General features: G+C 43.1%; 1 protein-coding gene across 3 annotated transcripts in view; it reads left to right on the top strand.

The window, feature by feature from the left end:
- The window catches only part of LOC126262538 (cytochrome P450 6k1-like), a 102688-nt gene that overhangs the window by 14570 nt on the left and 65805 nt on the right, over positions 1-22313 (top strand). For all 3 annotated transcript variants that reach the window (XM_049959219.1, XM_049959218.1, XM_049959217.1), the window contains exon 2: positions 3848-4074. In XM_049959219.1, coding sequence (XP_049815176.1) covers positions 3855-4074 — 220 coding nt within the window. In that variant the 5' untranslated portion in view covers positions 3848-3854. The remainder of the gene's footprint in view (positions 1-3847; positions 4075-22313) is intronic.

Genomic DNA, 22313 nt, shown 5'->3' with positions numbered 1-22313 from the left:
TGACCTCAGCAGTTGAGTCCCATAGTGCTCAGAGCCAACCTGGTACTGACACGGCGGTCGCCTTCCACAGTGCTAATCACATTTCCCTCCAAGTCTGGCGTCCGAACATTTCATGAGTTCCTGCTTCCTAAAAGGACCCTGTCTCAGGCAAACGGCGAAACACTGTTCCAACCATTGAATGCAGTGGTTGTTGTCGGCAGGAATAGGTCTCCTGATACACCCTCGCTGCCCGCCCACCGTTGCCATTTGCCTTTCCGTAAGTAAACACCATGTCGGCAAGCTCTCGATTCCAATACGGAACCACTGAGTACGACGCAGCATCTTATCCACTACAAGATAAACAGCAGCAGAAATGAATGAGACAAAACATAACCAATTACGATGGCAGGGGAGGGCGTTAGAGCTTAACGTATGAGGAACAATACCAGACTCTAGGAGGAAACCATGCATACTGTAACTGTGGCTGTATGGTACAGCGCATATTAGACCGCAATCTCTGTAACAATGTTTGATTTATAATTGTTCTCTAGCATGGAACCACGAATTGCGGAGATAAGTTCGTTAGACCTTTTTTGTTCCATATCCTGTCATCGCTCAATCCCTGGATTTGTGGACAAATCATCCTTTGTACTCCATACCGCCACTGGGGTGGTGTTCATGTACCAGATGGTCCCACATATATTCCATCGGGGACATATCTGGAGATCTTGCTGCTCACAGGAGTACTCCAGCATCCTGTTGGCTGTTCATAGTGACACATGTAATATATGCACGAGCATATGGCACCACGATACAGCTGCATGAGATATAAGACCTGAGGGCGCAGGATGTCTGTAACGTACTGTTATGCCGTCGGAGTCCCCTCAATCGCTAGTAGACGTGACCAGAAGGCAAACCCACTAACTATCAACACCATGATGGCAGGAATAACACCGCTGTGCCTCCCCAAAACATTCGAAGACTGCAACCTCTCGCCAGGTCGCCACCATACTCATCCGCGATGCCGGCCGGAGTGGCCGAGAGGTTCTAGGTACTTCAGCAGGGAACCGCGCGACCGCTACGGTCGCAGGTTCGAATCCTGCCTAGGGCATGGATGTGTGTGATGTCCTTAGGTTAGTTAGGTTTAAGTAGTTCTAAGTTCTAGGGGACTGATGACCTCACAAATTGTCCCATGGTGCTCAGAGCCATTTGAACCATTTGAATAGGCATGCCTATACCAGTTTCTTTGGCGATGGTAATCCGTGTTTTCTTCAGCACGCTCAAACGGGCAAACTATTCAGCGTACAGTTATAGAACTGCCTTCACTGTGTTACGGAATAGTTGCACTACGTATCGATACTACCTCCTTTATCAAAATACATTTACATGTTACCTCATTTGCCGATATGTGGCATATTTTTTTGTTATTGAACTTACGTGAACACAATACGTGAGCAAAGTTTTAACAATACATCACGCTTTCAGCTGCTCCGAACGACAACTCTGTCAGAGTTTTCTAATACGAGATAATTTTGTTTAACATGACGCCTAATAGTCCGCTCGCGCATCGAGTACTTAAACGTTCGACCGAGAGGTTTCTATACGAGAAACAGAACGCTAGATTTGTAATAAACCAGTTAGCAATATTAATGAATCGCTTACTTATTCATAACATAACATAATATAAGAATTATGCTGTGAGAAAACATGATGATGACCATCTGAGAATGTCAGTTACGCAGTTGTATGCCCTGTGGTGTATACCTAGATCTTCTTGCACACCAGTCTGAAAACTTGGCTCAGCTAAAAAGCACAAAAATATTTTCAATTTCACGTAGTTTGAAAGCTCATGCTCTCTTCTTTTATCATTTCGTCTGAGAGCTCATCCGCCCTTCTTTCATCATTTTCGGGACGGAAGTTCACCAGCCAAATAATGCTTTTATTGTCAAACCCAAATAAAGTTCTACAGTTTGTCTTTTCCCTTTCCCTTCGGGCTACATATACACTCCTGGCCATTAAAATTGCTACACAAAGAAGAAAAGCAGATGATACACGGGTATTCATTGGACAAATACATTATACCTGAACTAACATGTGATTACATTTTCACGCAATTTGGGTGCATAGATCCTGAGAAATCAGTACCCAAAACAAACACCTCTGGCCGTAATAACGGCCTTGATACGCCTGGGCGTTGAGTCAAACACGGCTTGGATGGCGTGAACAGGTACAGCTGCCCATGCAGCTTCAACAAGATACCACAGTTCATCAAGAGTAGTGACTGGCGTATTGTGACGAGCCAGTTGCTCGACCACCATTGACCAGACGTTTTCAGTTGCTGAGAGATCTGGAGAATGTGCTTGCCGGGGCAGCAGTCGAACATTTTCTGCATCCTGAAAGGCCCATACAGGACCTGCAAAATGCGGTCGTGCATTATCCTGCTGAAATGTGGGGTTTCGCAGGGACAGAATGAAGCGTAGAGCCACGGGTCGTAACACATCGGAAATGTAACGTCCACTGTTCAAAGTGCCGTCAATGCGAACAAGAGGTGACCGAGACGTGTAACCGATGGCACCCCATACCATCACGCCGGGTGATACGCCAGTATGGCGATCACGAAGACACGCTTCTAATGTGCGTTCACCGCGATGTCGCCATCATGATGCTGTAAACAGAACCTGGATTCATCCGCTAAAATGACGTTTTGCCATTCGTGCACCCAGGTTCGTCGTTGAGTACACCATCGCAGGCGCTCCTGTCTGTGATGCAGCGTCAAGGGTAACCGCAGCCATTGTCTCCGAGCTGATAGTCCATGCTGCTGCAAACGTCGTCGAACTGTTCGTGGATATGGTTGTTGTCTTGCAAACGTCCCCATCTGTCGACTCAGGGATCGAGTGGTGGCTGCACGATCCGTTACAACCACGCGGATAAGATGCCTGTCATCTCGACTGCGAGTGATACGAGGCTGTTGGGATCCAGCACGGCGTTCCGTATTACCCTCCTGAACCCACCGGTTCCATATTCTGCTAACAGTCATTGGATCTCGACCAACGCGAGCAGCAATGTCGAGATACGATAAACCGCGATCGCGATAGTCTACAATCCGACCTTTATCAATGTCGGAAACGTGATGGTACGCATTTCTCCTCCTTACACGAGGCATCACGACAACTTTTCACGAGGCAAAACCGGTCAACTATTGGTTATGTATGAGAAATCGGTTGGAAGCTTTCCTCATGTCAGCACGTTGTAGGTGTGAATTCTCTGAAAAGTTTATCATTTGCATATCACAGAATCTTCTTCCTGTCGGTTAAATTTCGAGTATGTAGCATGACATCTTCGTGGTGTAGCAATTTTAATGGCCAGTAGTGTATTTTTTCTGACCTTCTGAGCAGTTTAAAATGTGGTATTTTTACTAGAAAACAAGCTCGGTAAAACTTAACCTCTCAACAGAACTTACACAATACGAACTACGCTACAAAGTTTACTTCAAAAACTGAGAATTTTCTCCGTTTCTTAGAAACCTCGCTAGTTTTATTCATACGAAATCCTAGAAAGTTCTTCACTTTGAGCATCTTCCCCCAAACTTTTACATTAACCGAGAACATTCTCAGGCCAAGTATTTTCTCCACTCACTTTATCCATGACAGTCTGTGAATGTACTCCGAAATTCCGAGAGTAAAGTACATTCTCCATTTCATTCATACGATCCTGTGATTCAAATAAAATAGTCTTCATAAACTTCACGTCTATACTGTAATACAAACACTACCAGCATAACATATCGCCTAGGTAGCTACTTACTTTAATTCGAATTTTCGGATTATACATGTTCATTTGAGATATTAACTCAATCTCTTTATTCCAGGGCAACGATGGCGCTAATCTTAGACTCGTGGATTAGTGAATTCCTGCTTGTCGTTTCCGCGGCTGCTCTCGCTATCTACCTATGGTTCGAACATGGCTTCAAATATTGGAAGAAGAAGGGCGTACCTTTTGTGGAGCCGAGCTTTCCGTTCGGAAACTTCAGGAAAAACATTTTGGGCCAGGAGACCCTTGGTGTTACGACACAACGCGTATACAAACAGCTACCAGGTACGTTTCAAGCCCTGCGGCAAGGGTAAGCTAGACAAAAGTTTTATGTATACTGTAAATTCTTCTTGTACGGTGTACATCATGATGAGGATACCTAGCATAAATAAAGTCTTCGGTAAAGATTTTTTTAACCTAACAGCTCCTACTCGATCGTGTAAACGTATGAGATGTGATGAAGGGACGGCTTTCAAAACGACAACGTGTGTGAATGTGTGTACCTTCAGACAAACAGAGATACTTCTACATGAACCAGGTTTTCGAGTTGCAGTAAGGTAGAACTTCGTGTCATAGCGCAAATTTTTGTATTTTGTTGCTTATTGGCACTTCTGTAACTTTTCTAAAAATAGTTGGAGACGAAAACACCCTTTGCAGAATCCGTGAACAGTAAATGCGTTTACATTTGTTTAAAATGCTTTCAGACCGTAAAAAAAATTGTAGATAATGCTTGGCTTTCGGGTGGACTGCCGCATTACATATCATAGACACAGCAAGCACCACAGATGCTGGCTCAAAATACACGACTGATTCTGAAACATACATTGAAAGATTTGGGTACTACTGTTACATAGGAAGAATTAGCAGGACACAAGTCATGAAAATTGACTGACGGCCAAAAAAAGAGAACAGGTAGACATTGCAGCAGATTTTATAGATGGCTGTTGTGCAGCTCATCTTTACATTATGGGAGATGAAGAAACTGGAGCCTCCTGAAACAAATAATTGGGGAGAAGCGTAAACGAAGTGTATGTACATCTCTTGCAGGTGGCTCCTTTTGAGATAGCGTCAACACGAACCTGCAGATAAGCTAGGAGGAAGCACGAGTTCCCAAACTTTTCCTCTGACGAAACACTTTGAGAATCTTTGTATTTTGGTGGATCATCATTAGTTTTCTGCTATATTAGCAGGTCCTTTGCCTCTCCATTTTCTGCGATCCATTGCTTCCTTCTTAAGGCTGCTGTATGTTGTACCGTCCATCACATCATCCAGTATCTGAAATCTCTTCCTTCCTCGCTATCTTTTCTCTTCTACATAACGTTCTAAAACTGTTTTTATCAGTCGGTCATTCTTTCTTAATAAATGCCCAATTCAATTTCCTTTTCTTCTTTTTATCACATCTAGTAACTGTCTTTTCTCTCCCACTCTTCTCAGTACCTCTTCATTTTTTACTCTGTCCATCCAACTCACACTTTCCATCCTCCGCCATGTCCACATCTCAAAATCCTCCAGCCTTTCTCTGTCTTTCTTCCTCAAAGTCCATGTTTCAGTGCCATATAGAAGAACACTCCATACAAGACATTTTATGAGTCTCTTCCTGAGTTCTCTGTCCAGACCGCTGCAGAAAATTCTCCTTTTCTTATAAAATGCCTCTTTTGCCATTGCTATCCTTGTTTTAATTTCCGTGGTGCACTTCCAGTCGGTGTCTATCCTGCTTCCAAGATACTTAAAATTTTGCACCTGTTCTAGTATTTCTCCATTCAGCACAATTTTTATTTCTTTATTTTCTCCTAATGCCAATACTTTTGTTTTCTTTGTGTTAATTTTCATTCTATAATTTTTTCCGTCCTCCAAATTCTACCCCTTTGTCATCTAATGAGCATTGGTCAATCATATTTTACAAGTAGAGATTGAAAAGAGGATGGAACACATTGTTTATGTCGTAAGTTAATTAATTTTTTTTAAATGGGAACAACCTGTTTTATTCCCTGATTATTTCAGTCTTAAAACAGGAATAATAACACAGAAATCATAATAAAATTTTAAGAAAGTAGTAAGTATCGTCAAAAAGTCGAAAAGAATCTCTATGTTATTAAGTTTTTCGCGGAGCACCAGAGGAGAAAGAAGGCAGAGGACTGGGTGGGATGTCATGAGCTTAATAGATTTACATTTGCTAAATCAATAAAGTAACTTGCGTAAAAAGAGAGAGCCTTAGGCTAAAATCATAAAAAATAAAATTATCTAGAAAATTATCGCTAAAATATTAAGAGTGTAGAACAGTGGAGGAGGGATGTCAAAATCATACTGGATTTACGTATGGTAAAACATTATAGGATACTGTGTAGAAACAGAGAGCATACTGCTAAAGTTGTGTGAACTTACCGTTAAAATATTCAGAGTGTGGAACAAAATATGTGTAAACTGTAAAAGGTACAAAATAATCAAATTACACACGGCCCAGTCGCGTCAACGTGACTATCGGCTACGTTCAACGTCAGCGTGCTATAACTATCCATGGACGGCAGGTGGCAGCACTAGCAGAGGAGGATAATCAAAGTCTTCCCGGGCCACGCAGGAAAAAATGCAATCGTTGCCGTAATGGGGAAACGATACGATTTGTTTGACTCGCAAGAGCGCATGTACACTGCTGGCCATTAAAATTGCTAGATCACGAAGATGACGTGCTACAAATGCGAAATTTAACCGACAGGAAGAAGATGCTGCGATATGCAAATGATTAGCTTTTCAGAGCGTTCACACAAGGTTGGCGCCGGTGGCGACACCTACAACCTGCTGACATGTGGAAAGTTTCCAACCGATTTCTCATACACAAACAGCAGTTGGCCGGCGTTGGCTGGTGAAACGCTGTTGTGATACCTCGTGTAAGGAGGAGAAATGCGTATCATCACGTTTCCGACTTTGATAACGGTCGGATTGTAGCATATCGAGATTTCGGTATATCGTATCATGACATTGCTGCTCGCGTTGGTCGAGATCCAATGACTGTTAGCATAATATGGAATCGGTGGGTTCAGGAGGGTAATACGGAACGCCGTGCTGGATCCCAACGGCCTCGTATCACTCGCAGTCGAGGTGACAGGCATCTTATCCGCATTGTTGTAACGGATAGTGCAGCCACGTCTCGATCCCTGAGTCAACAGATGGGGACGTCTGCAAGACAACAACCATCTACACGAACAGTTCGACGACGTTTGCAGCAGCATGGACTATCAGCTCGGAGTCCATGGCTGGGGTTACGCTTGACGTTGCATCACAGACAGGAGCGCCTGCGATGGTGTACTCAACGACTAACCTGGGTGCACGAATGACAAAACGTCATTTGTTCGGATGAATCTAGGTTCTGTTTACAGCATCATGATGGTCGCATCCGTGTTTGGCGACGTCGCGGTGAACGCACATTGGAAGCGTGTATTCGTCATCGCCATACTGGCGTATCACCCGGCGTGATGGTATGGGGTGCCATTGGTTACACATCTCGGTCACCTCTTGTTCGCAATGACGGGACTTTGAACAGTAGACGTTACACTTCAGATGTGTTACGACCCGTGGCTCTACCCTTCATTCGATCACTGCGAAACCCTACATTTCAGCAGGTTAATGCACGACCGCATGTTGCAGGTTCTGTAGGAGCCTTTCTGGATACAGAAAATGTTCGACTGCTGCCCTGGCCAGCACATTCTCCGGATCTCTCACCAACTGAAAACGCCTGGTCAATGGTGGTCGAGCAACTGGATCGTCACAATACGCCAGTCACTACTCTTGATGAACTGTGGTATCGTGTAAAAGCTGCACGGGCAGCTGTACCTGTACACGCTATCCAAGCTCTGTTTGACTCAATGCCCAGGTGTATCAAGGCCGTTATTACGGACAGAGGTGTTTGTTGTGGGTACTGATTTCTCAGGATCTATGCACTCAAACTGCGTGAAAATGTAATCACATGTCAGTTCTAGTATAATATATTTGTCCAATGAATACCCGTGTATCATCTGCATTTCTTCTTGGTGTAGCAATTTTACTGGCCAGTAGTGAACATTGGCTTTCGGGCCAAGGGTGGAGAAATTTCCGAAACAACAAAGTTTTTAAACAGTTCGGATGCAGTACACCTCGCATGGCAAATTGGTACTATCCAAAACCAGCACCGAGGCATTTGTGGTGCTCAACAGGCCATGGATGACAGGTGTGAGTGACGGTTGCGGCGATGTGTACGAGCGAGTAGACGTCCAACTGTTGAGCAACTGACCGATCCAAATAAACCAAGGGGCTACAGACAGTGTCTCCTCAACCACCGTTTAGCGAACATAGCTGCATATGGACCACCACAGATGGCGGCTCGAAGTGCATGTGCGTGGTTCGAAGAACACCAGCGTGAATTTGCCGTATTTCCCTCGCCACCAGATGCCTCTGATTTAAACCCAATCGAAAATCTGTGTAGCTTCATCGATCGGGCTGTCCGCGCCATGGACCCTTAACCGAGGAACATCGTGCAGCTGGCCACGACGCAGGAGTCGGCATGGCTCCACATCTCAGCCGGTATCTCCCAGAACTTCATTGGGTCTCGTCCTGCACGTTCGCACTGCAAAAGATGGTTATTCATATTTTTGACAGATGGTCATATTAATATGATTGGACCGCATAAAAGTGTAATTAAGTAAAGTAACTAAAATTGAATTAAGTGTTTCGAAATATTAGAAGCGGATAACTGAGTTGTACAGAACCAAATATATACATTTTCTATTTGTGTACTTCTGAAGTCTTATACTGTTAATGTTCTCAGATACTTAACTCATTTTTTTAAACTGCTAAGGTCATCAGTCCGTAAGCCTATACACTACTTAACCTAAATTATCCTAAGGATAAACACACACACCCATGCCCGAGGGAGGACTCGAACCTCCGCCGGACCAGCCGCACAGTCCATGACTGCAGTGCCCAGACCGCTCAGCTAATCCCGCGCGGCAAATTCATCTTTGATTACTTTACATAATTCTCCTTTTATAATTCCATCATTTTATACCTTTCACAGTTTACACATCTTTTGTTCCACCCTCTTAATATTACATAATTTTTTTTTTATAATTTTAGAAGACAACTCTCTCTTGATACACAGTATACGTTTGGCCAAATGTAAATCAGATATACTCAGGGCATCCCTCCTCCACTGTTCTATACTCTTAATATGTTAATGATAATATTCTACATCATTTTACTTTTTATAATTTTAGCGTAAGACAATCTTTTTACACGAGTTCCTTACATATTTACCAAATGCAAATCTATTAAATTCATGATCTCCCCCCCCCCCCTCCCCGCCCCATCTCTGCACCTCGCACCACTCTTCTGCATTTCCCCTCTTCTCCCTTTTAACCCTCTCCCCGCCCTCCACTATCAACCGATTTAAAATATGGACAGCCGTTACATACTATGGTATTCTGGTGTGAAGTTCTGATACTGACACGGCGGATTCCTGATACAGCTACATGTGTAAATTCAACATTTATTTACAAAACATTTCCACTTTTTATAAAATAATAGTACATACTTAGTCCTGATCTGTTTTTAGATCTGAAGATAATCCAGGCTGTTCGAAACAAGTAAAACTGTAAAAAACAATGTTCAACTGGGACTAAAAAATAAACAATGTATTAAAATTATTGTAAATTCTGAAATGGTCAGGTAGTTTCAAAGTAGACGGTGAAAATCTGGTGATCGTTCAAAAATGGTTCAAATGGCTCTGAGCACTATGCAACTTAACTTCTGAGGTCATCAGTCGCCTAGAACTTAGAAGTAATTAAACCTAACTAACCTAAGGACATCACACACAGCCATGCCCGAGGCAGGATTCGAACCTGCGACCGTAGCGGTCGCTCGGCTCCATACTGTAGCGCCTAGAACCGCACGGCCACTCAAGCCGGCGATCGTTCAAGGACGGGAAAAAATTAGCTGAGAGGGTATACATCCGTTCGAATTACAGGTTAGATGCTGAATTGATTCTTCTGTACTAGACGAGAGTGGTTGTGTGGTATATTATTTAGGTTACAGGCAGAGGCTTGGAAGCACATTGTCTAACAAAACCAAAAGAAAGCACCCGCAGTCATGTTCGGATGTCAGTGTATTTTCGTACATGTACGCGGCAGGTATATAAATGATAAGATCTGCAATTTTCTGTGACAGGTGAAACGGCGACCAGTGAACACTGGCGTAGTTAGTGTCTAGTGTTGTTACATCTACAGCACTACTCTGCAATTCATACTTAAGTGCCTGGCAGAGGATTCATCGAACCACCTTGAGACTATTTCCTTTAGTTCCTTACAGTTTCATTCTCGAACATAGCTTGGTCAAAATGAACACTTAGCTCTTTCGGTACGAGTTCTGATTTCTCTTACTTTATTGTGATGATTGTTTATTTCTATGTAGTATGGTGTCATTAATTATTTTCGCATTCAAAGGAGAACGCGAAAAACGCCTTTGTTTTAATGACTGCCAGCCCAAGTCGCTTATCATAACCGTGCCACCCTCTCTCCTATTTCGCGATAATACAAAACGAGCTTCTCTTCCTATCTATAAAATTTCGGGCGTGCAGCCGCGTAAATTCGACTTCTTCTTCTAATATTTCGGCTGGATGTCGTCCAACCATCATCAGAGTGAGGCGAGGTGACTGACTAGAGCGTCAGTCACTTCGGCTCACTCTGAAGATGGCTGGAAGGTATTCAGCCGAAATATTAGAAGAAGACGTATTTACGCGGATGCACGCCAGAAATTTCATACGTCAGTCATTGCGCCACGAAAATGTGGCGATGCACATCGAGCTGCTCTTCTTTGGACTTTTTCGATGCGATGTCAGTCCTATCTCGTAAGGATCCCGCACGGCACAGCAGTGCCCTAGGAGAGGACGGACAATCGTCATGTTGGTATTTTCTTTAGTGGATCTGTTGCATCTTCTAAATATTCTTCCAGTAAGACGCAGTCTTTGGTTTTCCTTTCCCATAACAGGGTCTATGTGAACGTTCTAATTTAAGTTGTTCGTAATTCCAGAATGAGATTTTCACTCTGCAGCGGAGTGTGCGCTGATATGAAACTTCCTGGCAGATTAAAACTGTGTGCCCGACCGAGACTCTAACTCGGGACCTTTGCCTTTCGCGGGCAAGTGCTCTACCATCTGAGCTACAAAAAATGGTTCAAATGGCTCTGAGCACTATGGGACTCAACATCTTAGGTCATAAGTCCCCTAGAACTTAGAACTACTTAAACCTAACTAACCTAAGGACATCACACACACCCATGCCCGAGGCAGGATTCGAACCTGCGACCGTAGCAGTCCTGCGGTTCCGGACTGCAGCGCCAGAACCGCACGGCAACCGCGACCGGCTCTTAGCTACCGAAGCACGACTCACGCCCGGTCCTCACAGCTTTACTTCTGCCAGTATCTCGTCTCCTACCTTCCAAACTTTACAGAAGCTCTCCTGCGAACCTTGCAGAACTAGCACTCCTGAAAGAAAGGATATTGCGGAGACATGGCTTAGCCACAGCCTGGGGGATGTTTCCAGAATGAGATTTTCACTCTGCAGCGGAGTGTGCGCTGATATGAAACTTCGTAATTGTAATTTCTAGGTATTTAGTAGAACTGACAGCCTTTAGATTTGTGTGATTTATCGTGCAAGCGAAATTTATCGGATTCTTTTTAGTATTCACACTTTTCTTTGTTTGGAGCAAACTGGCACTTGCGCACCATATACATATCATGTCTAAGTCATTTTGTGATCCGTTTTGATCTACTAATGACTTTGCTAGACGGTAAATAACAGTATAAGCTGAAAACAATCCAAGAGGGCTCCTCAGATTGTCTCCTAAATCATTTTTGTAGATTAGGAACAGCATGTAGATTAGGAACGGCCTATAACATTTCCTTGGGGAACACCAGTATCATTTCTCTTTTACTCGAAGACTTTCCGTCGATTACTGAGAGAAGGCCGATGTGGCCGAGCGGTTCTAGGCGCTTCAGTCTGGAACCGCGAGACTGCTACGGTCGCAGGTTCGAATCCTGCCTCGGGCATGGATGTGTGTGATGTCCTTAGGTTAATTAGGTTCAAGTAGTCCTAAGTTCTAGGGGACTGATGACCTCAGATGTTAAGTACCATAGTGCCCAGAGCCATTTTTTGAATACTGCAAACTGTGATCTTTCTGACCGAAAATCACGAATCCAGTCGCACAACTGAGGCGCTACTCCATTGGCACGCAGTTTGATTAGAGCTCTCTTGTAGGGAACGATGTAAAAAGCCTTCTGAAAATGTAGAAGTATGGAATCAATTTGAAGTTCCCTGTCAGTAGCACCCGCTACTTCGTGCGAATAATGTGCTAGTTGTGCTTCACGAGAATGATATTTTTGAAATCGTGCTGACTATGGATCAACATAACGTTTTCTTCGAGGTAAGTCTTAATGTTGGAACACAGTATATTTTCTAAAATTCTACTGTCAGTCGACGTCAATAATATGGGTCTGTAAATCATCGGATGACTCATATTTCCTTTCCTGAGTGTTGGGGTGACCTATGTAACTTTCAAATCTTTAGATACGTGTCTTTGGACGAGCGAGAAGTTATATGTGATTGCTAAGTACGGAGCAATTGTGTTCAGCATTCTCTAAAAGAAATCTGACTGGTATACAATCTGGACTCGAAGACCTGCATTAATTCGGTGATTTAAATTGCTTCACTACACCGAGAATATCTACTTTTAAGCCACACATCTTGGCTGCTGCTCTTGATTCCAGTTCTGTATTATTTAATTCACTGTCTTTGGTGACAGAATTTCGGAAAACCGTGTTTAGTAATTAGTTTCCAGTGGCACTGTTATCAGTAATATTATCACTGGTACCGCGAAGTATAGATATAGATTATGTCTTGCCACTGGTGGACTTCACATATGACAGAATCGCCTTAGATTTTCTGCCAGATTTCGAGACAGAGTTTCGTTGAGGATGCTGCTAAAAGCATCTCGCTTTGAAGTTTGTCCTAAGTTTCGAGCTTCTGTAAAACATCGCCAATCTTGGAGATTGTGCTTTCTTTTAAAGGTTTGGCATGCTTTTTTTTTCATTGCTTCTGACCGGTTTTGAGGGCGGTGGAGGATCAGTACCATCTTCTATTAATTTATTTTTTATAACTTGCCCACTTCCCGTTGATACTATTTCTTTGAATTTAAGCCACATTTGATGTACAGTTACGTAATGGAGAACGTCTCTTAGCAAGATGTTATGCCAATTCTTCTCTGCTGTTTTAAATAGACATATTTTGCGTTTGTTTTTGGCGGATTTGGACGTTAGAGTATTCAGTGTCGCTCCAACGATCTTGCGGCCAATACTCTCTGGATCCGTCAAGATGCTCCCTATCTGCTCAAGATTATTTGTCGCGAAGAGGTCAAATATGTTTTCGCAACTACTCAGACTTCGAGAGGGCTCTTGAACTAGCCGTTCAAAATCGTATTCGGAGAAAGCATTTAGCACGATGTCGGACAATGTCTTATGCCTACCACTTACTTAAACATGTATTTTCGCCAAACTGAAGTCACCCCTAACTTCTGTATTAGTGAGGTCTGATAAGATAAGGAATGAGGAGGTTCTCTGCAAAATCAGTGGGGAAGGAAATAGGCCCTATATGGAAAACACCGACGAGAAGAAGGCACAAGATGATAGGACATCTACTAAGACGTCAGGGGATAGCTTCCGTGATAGTAGATGGAGTGTAGAAGGTGAAAACAGTATAGGAAAACAGAGGTTGGAATATATCCAGCAAATAACTGATGATGTAAGTTGCAAGTGCTATTCTGTGACGAAAAGGTTGACACAAGAGAGTCAGAAGACCGACGACTCAAAAACTAAGAAAAAAAGGAATGAATCGGTATCTATTTGAAATGAGACTCATGTTTTCTTTGAACTGTTCAGCAACTGGATCGTCTGAGTCGGAGGGTCGGTAAAAGGAAACAGGCGTGGTGGGGTATGTAAATGGCGTCAGATCCAACAGATGTTGAGTAACCCCCCTGAAGAACACGGATTACCGTATATTCGGTTGAGAGAGAGTTATCAGCAGCTGACACAATTTTAAAGGGGCACCATTGTGGGTTAACATTTTACATCGGTCTAATCATGTAATATCGAGATTTTTGGGGCATTTGGATGTGACAGTGGTAATGTTGTATTTCATGGGAACGTCGTCAGGGCTCCACTTCACCACACCTGACCACCGCAAATGGAGGATTGTTGTACTGTGCACCAAGCACATCGTAACTCCTTCACACCTACGATTGGCATTCCCTGCAACATTCTGTGTCATCCCGCACAGTTTGTTGGAGACTAGCAGCAACCGAGTTAGGCAATTAACTTCCTTGTGTGGGCTGCCGTTAACACGACAACACAGACGCGTGCGCCTGGAGTGTTGTCGCGACGGAGAAGTATGGACTGCTGATCAATGATGTCATATTATACTAGTGGCCATTAAAATTGCTACAACAAGAAGAACTGCAGTTGATAAACGGGTATTCACTGGACAAATATATTATACCATAACTAACACGTGATTACATTTTCACGCAGTTTGGGTGCATAGATCCTGAGAAATCTGTACCCTGAACAACCACCTCTGGCCGGAATAAGGGCCTTGATACGCCTGGGCATTGAGTCATAGAGAGCTTGGATGGCGTGTACAGGTACAGCTGCCCATGCAACTTTTACACGATACCACAGTTCATCAAGAGTAGTGACTGGCGTATTGTGACGAGCCAATTGCTCGGCCACCATTGACCAGACGTTTTCAGTTGGTGAGAGATCTGGAGAATGTGCTGCCCAGGGCAGCAGTCGAACATTTCCTGTATCCAGAAAGGCCCGTACAAGACCTGCAACATGCGGTCGTGCATTATCCTGCTGAAATGTAGGGTTTCGCAGTGATTGCATGAAGGATAGAGCCACGGGTCGTAACACATCTGAAATGTAACGTCCACTGTTCAAAGTGCCGTCAATGCGAACAAGAGGTGACCGAGACGTGTAACCAATGGCACCCCATTCCATCACGCCGGGTGATACGCCAGTATGGCGGTGACGAATACACGCTTCCAATGTGCGTTCACCGCGACGTCGCCAAACACGGATGCGACCATCATGATACTGTTAACAGAACCTGGCTTTATCCGAAAAAATGACTTTTTGCCATTCGTGCACCCAGGTTCGTCGTTGAGTACACCATCGCAGGCGCTCCTGTCTGTGATGCAGCGTGAAGGGTAGCCGCAGCCATCGTCTCCGAGCTGATAGTCCATGCTGCTGCAAACGTCGACGAACTGTTCGTGTAGATGGTTGTTGTCTTTCAAACGTCCCCATCTATTGACTCAGGGATCGAGACGTGACTGCACGAACCGTTACGACCATGCCGATAAGATGCCTGTCATCTCAACTGCTAGTGATACGAGGGCGTTGGGATCCAGCACGGCGTTCCGTATTACCCTCCTGAACCCACCGATTCCATATTCTGCTAACAGTCATTAGATCTCGACCAACGCGAGCAGCAATGTCGTGATACGATAAGCCGCAATCGTGATAGGCTTCAATCCGACCTTTATCAAAGTCGGAAACGTGATGGTACGCATTTCTCCTCCTTACACGAGGTATCACAACAACGTTTCACCAGGCAACGCCGGTCAACTGCTGTTTGTGTATGAGAAATCGGTTGGAAACTTTCCTCATGTCAGCACGTTGTAGGTGTCGCCACTGGCGCCAACCTTGTGTGAATGCTCTGAAAAGCTCATTTGCGTATTACAGCATCTTCTTCCTGTCGGTTTAATTTCGCATCTGTAGCACGTCATCTTCGTGGTGTAGCAATTTTAATGGCCAGTAGTGTATGTTCAGTGATGAATCGCAATTCTGCACCACACCGAATGCCAAGGGCTAGTGTGGCTGCGACCTGGGGGTGATTACGTTCTTCTAATGTTTTGGAGAGGCACAGCTTTGCTACTCCTGGCGTAACAAAGCTGTGGGTGGGTTTACATTCAGGTCACGGCTGGCAGTTACTCAGGGAATTCTGAAGGCACACAGTACGTCAAATACATCCTACGTCCTGATGTATTACCTCTTATGCGACATTAGTTTGGTGTCGTTTTTCAACAGGATAATGCTCGTTCACACGTGGAACTTGTATCTATGAGGTGTCTGCCTCATGTTGAGGTGATCCCGAGGCCGGCAAGATCTAGCTTGGACGTGGACTTCCTCCCAGTGCCAGTATCTTGGATCCCTAGTGCCACTTACAACAGTTGTGGCCCAGCTTGCATCAGGAAAGGATGCAACGGCTTTGTAACAACATATCTACGCGAATCAGTGCATACATCTAGGTCAGAGTGACGTCAACGTCATAATGATTAGTTGGCTCGTCATGACAAGTTCTTTCTAAATTTGTCTGGAATTTTTAATCACTGGAATAACATCGCCTATTGCCTCAAGCCGTATTATATTCGTTTCGCTTCCTCCTCCCTTTCTGAGGTACTTCACTTTTATTGTCAGGCAGTCTAGTAATAAAGAACTGAATAAAATTTTTCAGCAGTAGACGGGAAAGGGGCGCATGTTCATTAAATTGCTTTTCCAGTGGTGCAGTATCTTTCTACGGGTGGCGGAAAGTTGATTATATTTTGCTAACTGGACACGGAGTCCTGTTGATTTAAGATAAATAAATGCTATTTTATTGTTCTGTTATTGTTTCTGTTTACCCACCTTGCTGGTTGGTCCATACTTTTGATTACACGAATGGCCTTTATTTGTCTTATTGCGGACAAATTTGTCCGTTTCATATTTTCCCTGCTTTTCATCGATCCAACTAACAAACTAAAAGTCTTCGAGACAGAAGTAGCTAGAGAACCTAAGAAACTCTAACAGACTGGAAGTCCTTGTCTCATGGATATTTAAATGTGAAGTAAGACTGGCGTCTGTAATACACAATTTATGGAGTGGGAAGCGGGCAGAACACCAGTAGTCATTTTACATGGGTAGTGATGGTTGTGATTTGTGTCTCATATGAATGTAGTATTTGAGAAGTATACAAGGAGAGAAGCCTCAGGCACATTACAGTGTGATAATCACGGCAGTGCGCAGCATTTCACCGAAGGCGCGGAAGGGAAAGCCTCTAAAACTGGCATTTCATTTATAACTTGGTCGGTGAGTTTTATTACGTATCGTACTATAACTACTAAATTTTATAGCAGACAGAAAGCTTTTTATATCTCAGGCAACTGATGGCTTACCCCGCAGTTCGGGTATATCCAAGGGGACTGGACATTATGCTTTTATTAACCCTCTAACGGTGAGGTTGGGGTTGGATCCGACCCCAGCGAGTCTGTTTTGTTTATAACTCCCCACTCCCTTTTCTGAGAGCGCTGTGGTTCCAGCTACCCTACCAGCCAGTCGTCCTGAGAACGCCGAGGAGGCCACGCCAGTCTGGTGAGTGACCTGCAGCTACCCTCTCTATCCGAAATCAACATTACCTGCGCTCGGGTTGGATCCGACCCCACCTTACTGTTTACGTCACACTTATTAGTTTCTTTTGTGGGGAGGATTCAACCCCATATTGATGTTTACATTACATCTAAGTTTTGTTTTCTCTTCTAGTATCTTACTACAATGGCGCATCAACTCCTTAGAACTCCTGAGGAGATATACAACGAGTTTCTCCGACAGGAGGCTGAGTCAGAGGATGGCGACAATATCGATGCAGAAAACTGTTCAGAAACCGAGGATGTATTATCTAATACTGATGACGAGGATGATGTATTTCATTGTGCGGCAGGAGCAGTCGAGTTTGATAATTCTCAGTCAGATGTAGATGATGAGAGAAATTTTGAGCTAGGTAAAGACTTTGAGACAATATGGACCAACAAACCCATCCATTCAAAATTTTCTAGGACACCAGCGTCAAATATTATTACTCATCTCCCTGGTCCACGTGGGGAAGCAAGGGGGTCACTAATGAATTGGAAATATTTTTATTATTTATAGATACGGAAATTATAGAAAAAATTGTTTTGTACACAAATCTTGAAATCGAGAAATCTAGGCAAAAGTACAATATGGTCCAGTGGTTTCATTCACCAACAGAGAGCGTTGAAAGAAAAGGGTTGATGGGCCTTCTCTTCATGAGTGGTGTCCTGAAAAATTCTATGCTCAGTGTAGATGAGATGTTCTCAGCAACCTATGAACCTCCGGTATTCCGTTGCACTATGTGCAAGAAAAGGTTTGCATTTCTTCTAGAAAATCTCCGCTTCGATGATAAAGCAACCAGAGAGGCAAGAAAAATCAACGACAAATTTGCGGCTTTCAGAAAAGTGTGGGACATGTTTGAATCTAACAATGAAAAAATTACAGTTCATCTGAATATGTCACAGTAGATGAGACTCTACTGAGTTTTCTGGGTGCCTGTCCATTCAAAACGTATATCCCATCGAAACCCGACAAATATGGGTTGAAAATAATGTCACTATGCGACGCAAGGACATTCTGTTTTTTGTATGGCATTCCATATACTGGCAAGGACAACAGAATAAAGAGGAGACTTGGAGATTTGCCTTTACCTGCCCAGTATGTTTTGCGCCTGACGAAATCTATCAGGGGTTATAATAGAAACATTACAGCGGACAATTGGTTCTCCTCACTGGAGGTGACTGACGCCCTCCTCCAAAAGAAACTGACATTTGTAGGTACATTGAGGAGGAACAAACCGCAAATACCACCATCAACGCTGCGTTCTGCTCCAGTAGGCTCTTCAACATTTATGTATCAGGACGACAAAACTTTGGTGTCATTTACCCCAAAGAAAAATAAAAAAAGTTTTACTGATATCGTCTATGAACTTCTCTGGAGAGATAAATGAAAAATCAAATAAGCCTGAAATTGTGGAGTTCTACAATTTAACTAAAGGAGGGGTCGATGTATTAGATATGCTTTGCCACAGCAGGACACAAAAAGAAAATCGCGAAGATGGCCCATGCGGTACTTTTATGCTATTTTAGACATCGCTGCTATAAATAGTTTTATCATTTACAAAAGCAATGGCAAAATGGACAGCTTTTCAAATGACACGAGAATATCATTTCTCAAAAATCTTGCGCTCTCTTTGACAAAACCTCTTATGGAAAAGAGGTTGAATAACACACATCTTCCCCGTGAGCTCCGTTCGTCTATTGAAAAACTTTTAGAAAAAAAACCAATCGAATTAGACAAGCCTACCCAAGCACAGCCACTAAAGAAAAGAAGATGTGATTTATGTGACAGATCAAAAGATAGGAAGGGGAATGCTTTTTGTAGTAAGTGTAATCGTTCTATATGGGGGGAGCATAAAGTTATTATGTGCCCTGGCTGTAAAGAAACTGAGATGTGATAAATTGTGCCAAATATGTACTTTCAGGGATGTATGTGTTCGTCTCCAGGATAACATTATACATTTATTATTTGTTCCTATTACATTATGTGTACAAAGACATTTATTATTGAGAACTTTATATTTCGAAACTGCTGACACTATAATTATTTTCTACAATTAGTAAGAGATGTTTCTCATTTAGTTCCTATCTTTAGAATTTTTAAATTTCCTAGTTGATGACTGAATCTACTGATTTTTACTATGTTTTCAATAATTATATAGAGAATATTTCTATTAAGGTATTTTTTTTGTAATCAAATTCCTATTTTTTCCAAAGTACTTTATATTCTTACTTATTGACTATAAAAATAAAAAACTTGTTGTTATAACAAATATTATATGTGTTTAATTGATAATAAAACTTTTTCCCATTATTAATTTTTTATTTTACCCCAAAAAATCTATATTTTGAGGGTGGGGTCTGATCCAACCCAACCTTACCGTTTATGCCAGGAAACTTCACCTTACCGTTAGAGGGTTAAACTGTTTTTCAAGTTTCAGTGTAAGAAAGGCGAGACTAGTTAGTAGAAGTCTCGATTTGCACTTCAAAGAATTCCATCGTTTCTGAAAGACAAGGCATTCGATTACGGAGCGCGTGTCTCATTCATTTGTGGGTCTCTCTTCCTTCAATATATTTTAGCTAGGCAGTCTACCAGGATGTGCACAGCTCTTCTAAAGTATGCTACATGGGCTCATTGGGTTCAGACCAAGCGACTTCGTTATGAAACAGCTAATCTCACTCCCTTCGAGGGTTTACCGAATCATGGTCAAACAGTCCCAGAGCTATATGTCGAAGCATTGCATTGCCTTCCTTAATACGCTGGTCTTCAAAGGCTTGCTAATGACAAACGAAGCGGAGGACCAAATCTGCTAGACGGTGTACCGTACCGTTGCCTTTGAACGTCGAAAGCAAACGTAACACGTGCACAGTTTCATATCTCATAACCACAGCCCACGAGAACCTTCTACGAGCAAATGGGTTAGCCACACAAAGCAGACGGCCATTCTGTTGTGCTCGATATTTCACGTCGTTTCTGTGAGATGTACTGACGCTGCAAAGTTCATCTTTGATACTTTGGTGCAAAAGGAGACACAAAATCACTATATTACAAAATTCGTGGAATTCGTGCGTTTATTTACTTATATTTGCTCATATAAGCCGACTTCACCTATTACTTTTGTCTAAGAGTATGATCACGTGCGTCAGACAAAATCGTTTAGAAAACTAGGATCCAAAAACTTGACGTAAAATTTATACATTTTTTAGTGTTGATTTTATGAAAACTAGTGCGGCTGTTGTTACATTTTGTGCAGTTCTATAACATCATTTGTACACATAACCTGTACTTTTCGTAATCGTGATATACTATGTAGTATTATATCTTCAGTTGTAAAGTTAACCTGTACTTTTCAGAAACTTTCTCGTTCAAAACCAACTGTTTCATTGTGTATTAGCGTGAAAAAAGATACGTTTCCGACAATTTTCAGATGCTTGCAAGATTTCCATAAGTTAGGGTGTTTTGTGTAGCCTATTTCGTACTGAATCGGCTTTTTTGATTTTCAGTTCTGTAAATACACCAGTGTGCAAAACTAAAGAACGAAAGTAACTTTTGCTTGATGTAATTGGAAATTTGTTGTAAGGACTATGGGACCAAACTGCTGAGGTCATCGGTCCCTAGGCTTACGCACTACTTAATCTAACTGAAACTACGAGGGTAGTCCCAAAAGTAAGGTCTCCTATTTTTTACAAGTACATCAGTTTACAGCTTGAATATTTAACAAGTACATCAGTTTACAGCTTGAATATTTAACTATTTTTCGACATAATCACCATTTCTGTCGATGCATTTTTGTAGACGCTGTGGCAGTTTTTGTATGCCCATGTCATACCAGCTCGCCGCCATGCTGTTCAGAAAGTTATGAACTGGCGTGATTGTTGCTTGGTCTCAGGTGTAAAGTGGTATGTCCAGGTTTCGTCACCCGTGACAACTGAGTCCAGAAAGTTGTCCTGTTCGGCTGCAAGGCGGTAAAGAAATGCGAGGGAAGCATCAACTCGTTGCCGTATGTGGTCTTCAGTCAGCATGCGTGACACCCATCTTGCGCACACCTACCGACAGTTCAATGTTTCCATTAAAATTCTGTGAGCGGTGCTTCGGGAAACCTCAGGAACCAACGTGCAGAGATCATGCAGGGTGATCCGCAGATCTTACACGCATGCTTTGCTCAACCTTCAGCACTGTCTCCTCAGAAATTGACGGTCTCCCGCTCCTTTGTTCGTCGTGAATTTCGGTCCGACCAGCTTCAAACTCTCTATACTACTTACGAACATTTTTGACATCCATGCACGACTCATCATACACTTCCGTCAATCGGCGATGGATTTCAATCGGCGCAATGCTCTTTGCGTTCAAAAACTGAATAACTGCGCGCAATTCGCACTTGGCGGTAACATCCAACGGAAGCCCCATTCTCAACGGCTGCCAAGCCAAGACAGCGCCTCACCGCGGTGTGTTATGTTTACAAAAAAATGGTTCAAATGGCTCTGAGCACTATGAGACTTAACATCTATGGTCATCAGTCCCCTAGAACTTAGAACTACTTAAACCCAACTAACCTAAGGACGCCACACAACACCCAGTCATCATGAGGCAGAGAAAATCCCCGACCCCGCCGAGAATCGAACCCGGGAACCCGGGCGCGGGAAGCGAGAACGCTACCGCACGACCACGAGATGCGGACTTATGTTTACACACAGCACGTGAAGCACTCTTCATAACAGTGTGACCAACTGCCACACAGACAGAGTTCTGTACTTATAAAAAAATAGGAGACCTTACTTTTGGGATTACCTTCGTAACTTGCGCTAAGGACAACACACACACCCATGCCCGAGGAAGGACTCGAACCTCCGACAGGGGTTGCTTGATGTGCCACTGCCAAGTATCATAGCTCGATGAAACTTGGCCCATACATAGGAAGAATTGTTACAGTATTCTACGTGGGAGCTGGATTCTGCATTGTCTGCAGCTCGTGACACATCCCCTGGTCACGACAGGATCCATTACA

The sequence above is a fragment of the Schistocerca nitens genome, chromosome 6, assembly GCF_023898315.1.
Source record: "Schistocerca nitens isolate TAMUIC-IGC-003100 chromosome 6, iqSchNite1.1, whole genome shotgun sequence".
NCBI classification, from domain to species: domain Eukaryota; kingdom Metazoa; phylum Arthropoda; class Insecta; order Orthoptera; family Acrididae; genus Schistocerca; species Schistocerca nitens.
Note: the sequence above shows the minus strand (reverse complement) of the source record. Positions and strands in the feature narration are given on the sequence as shown.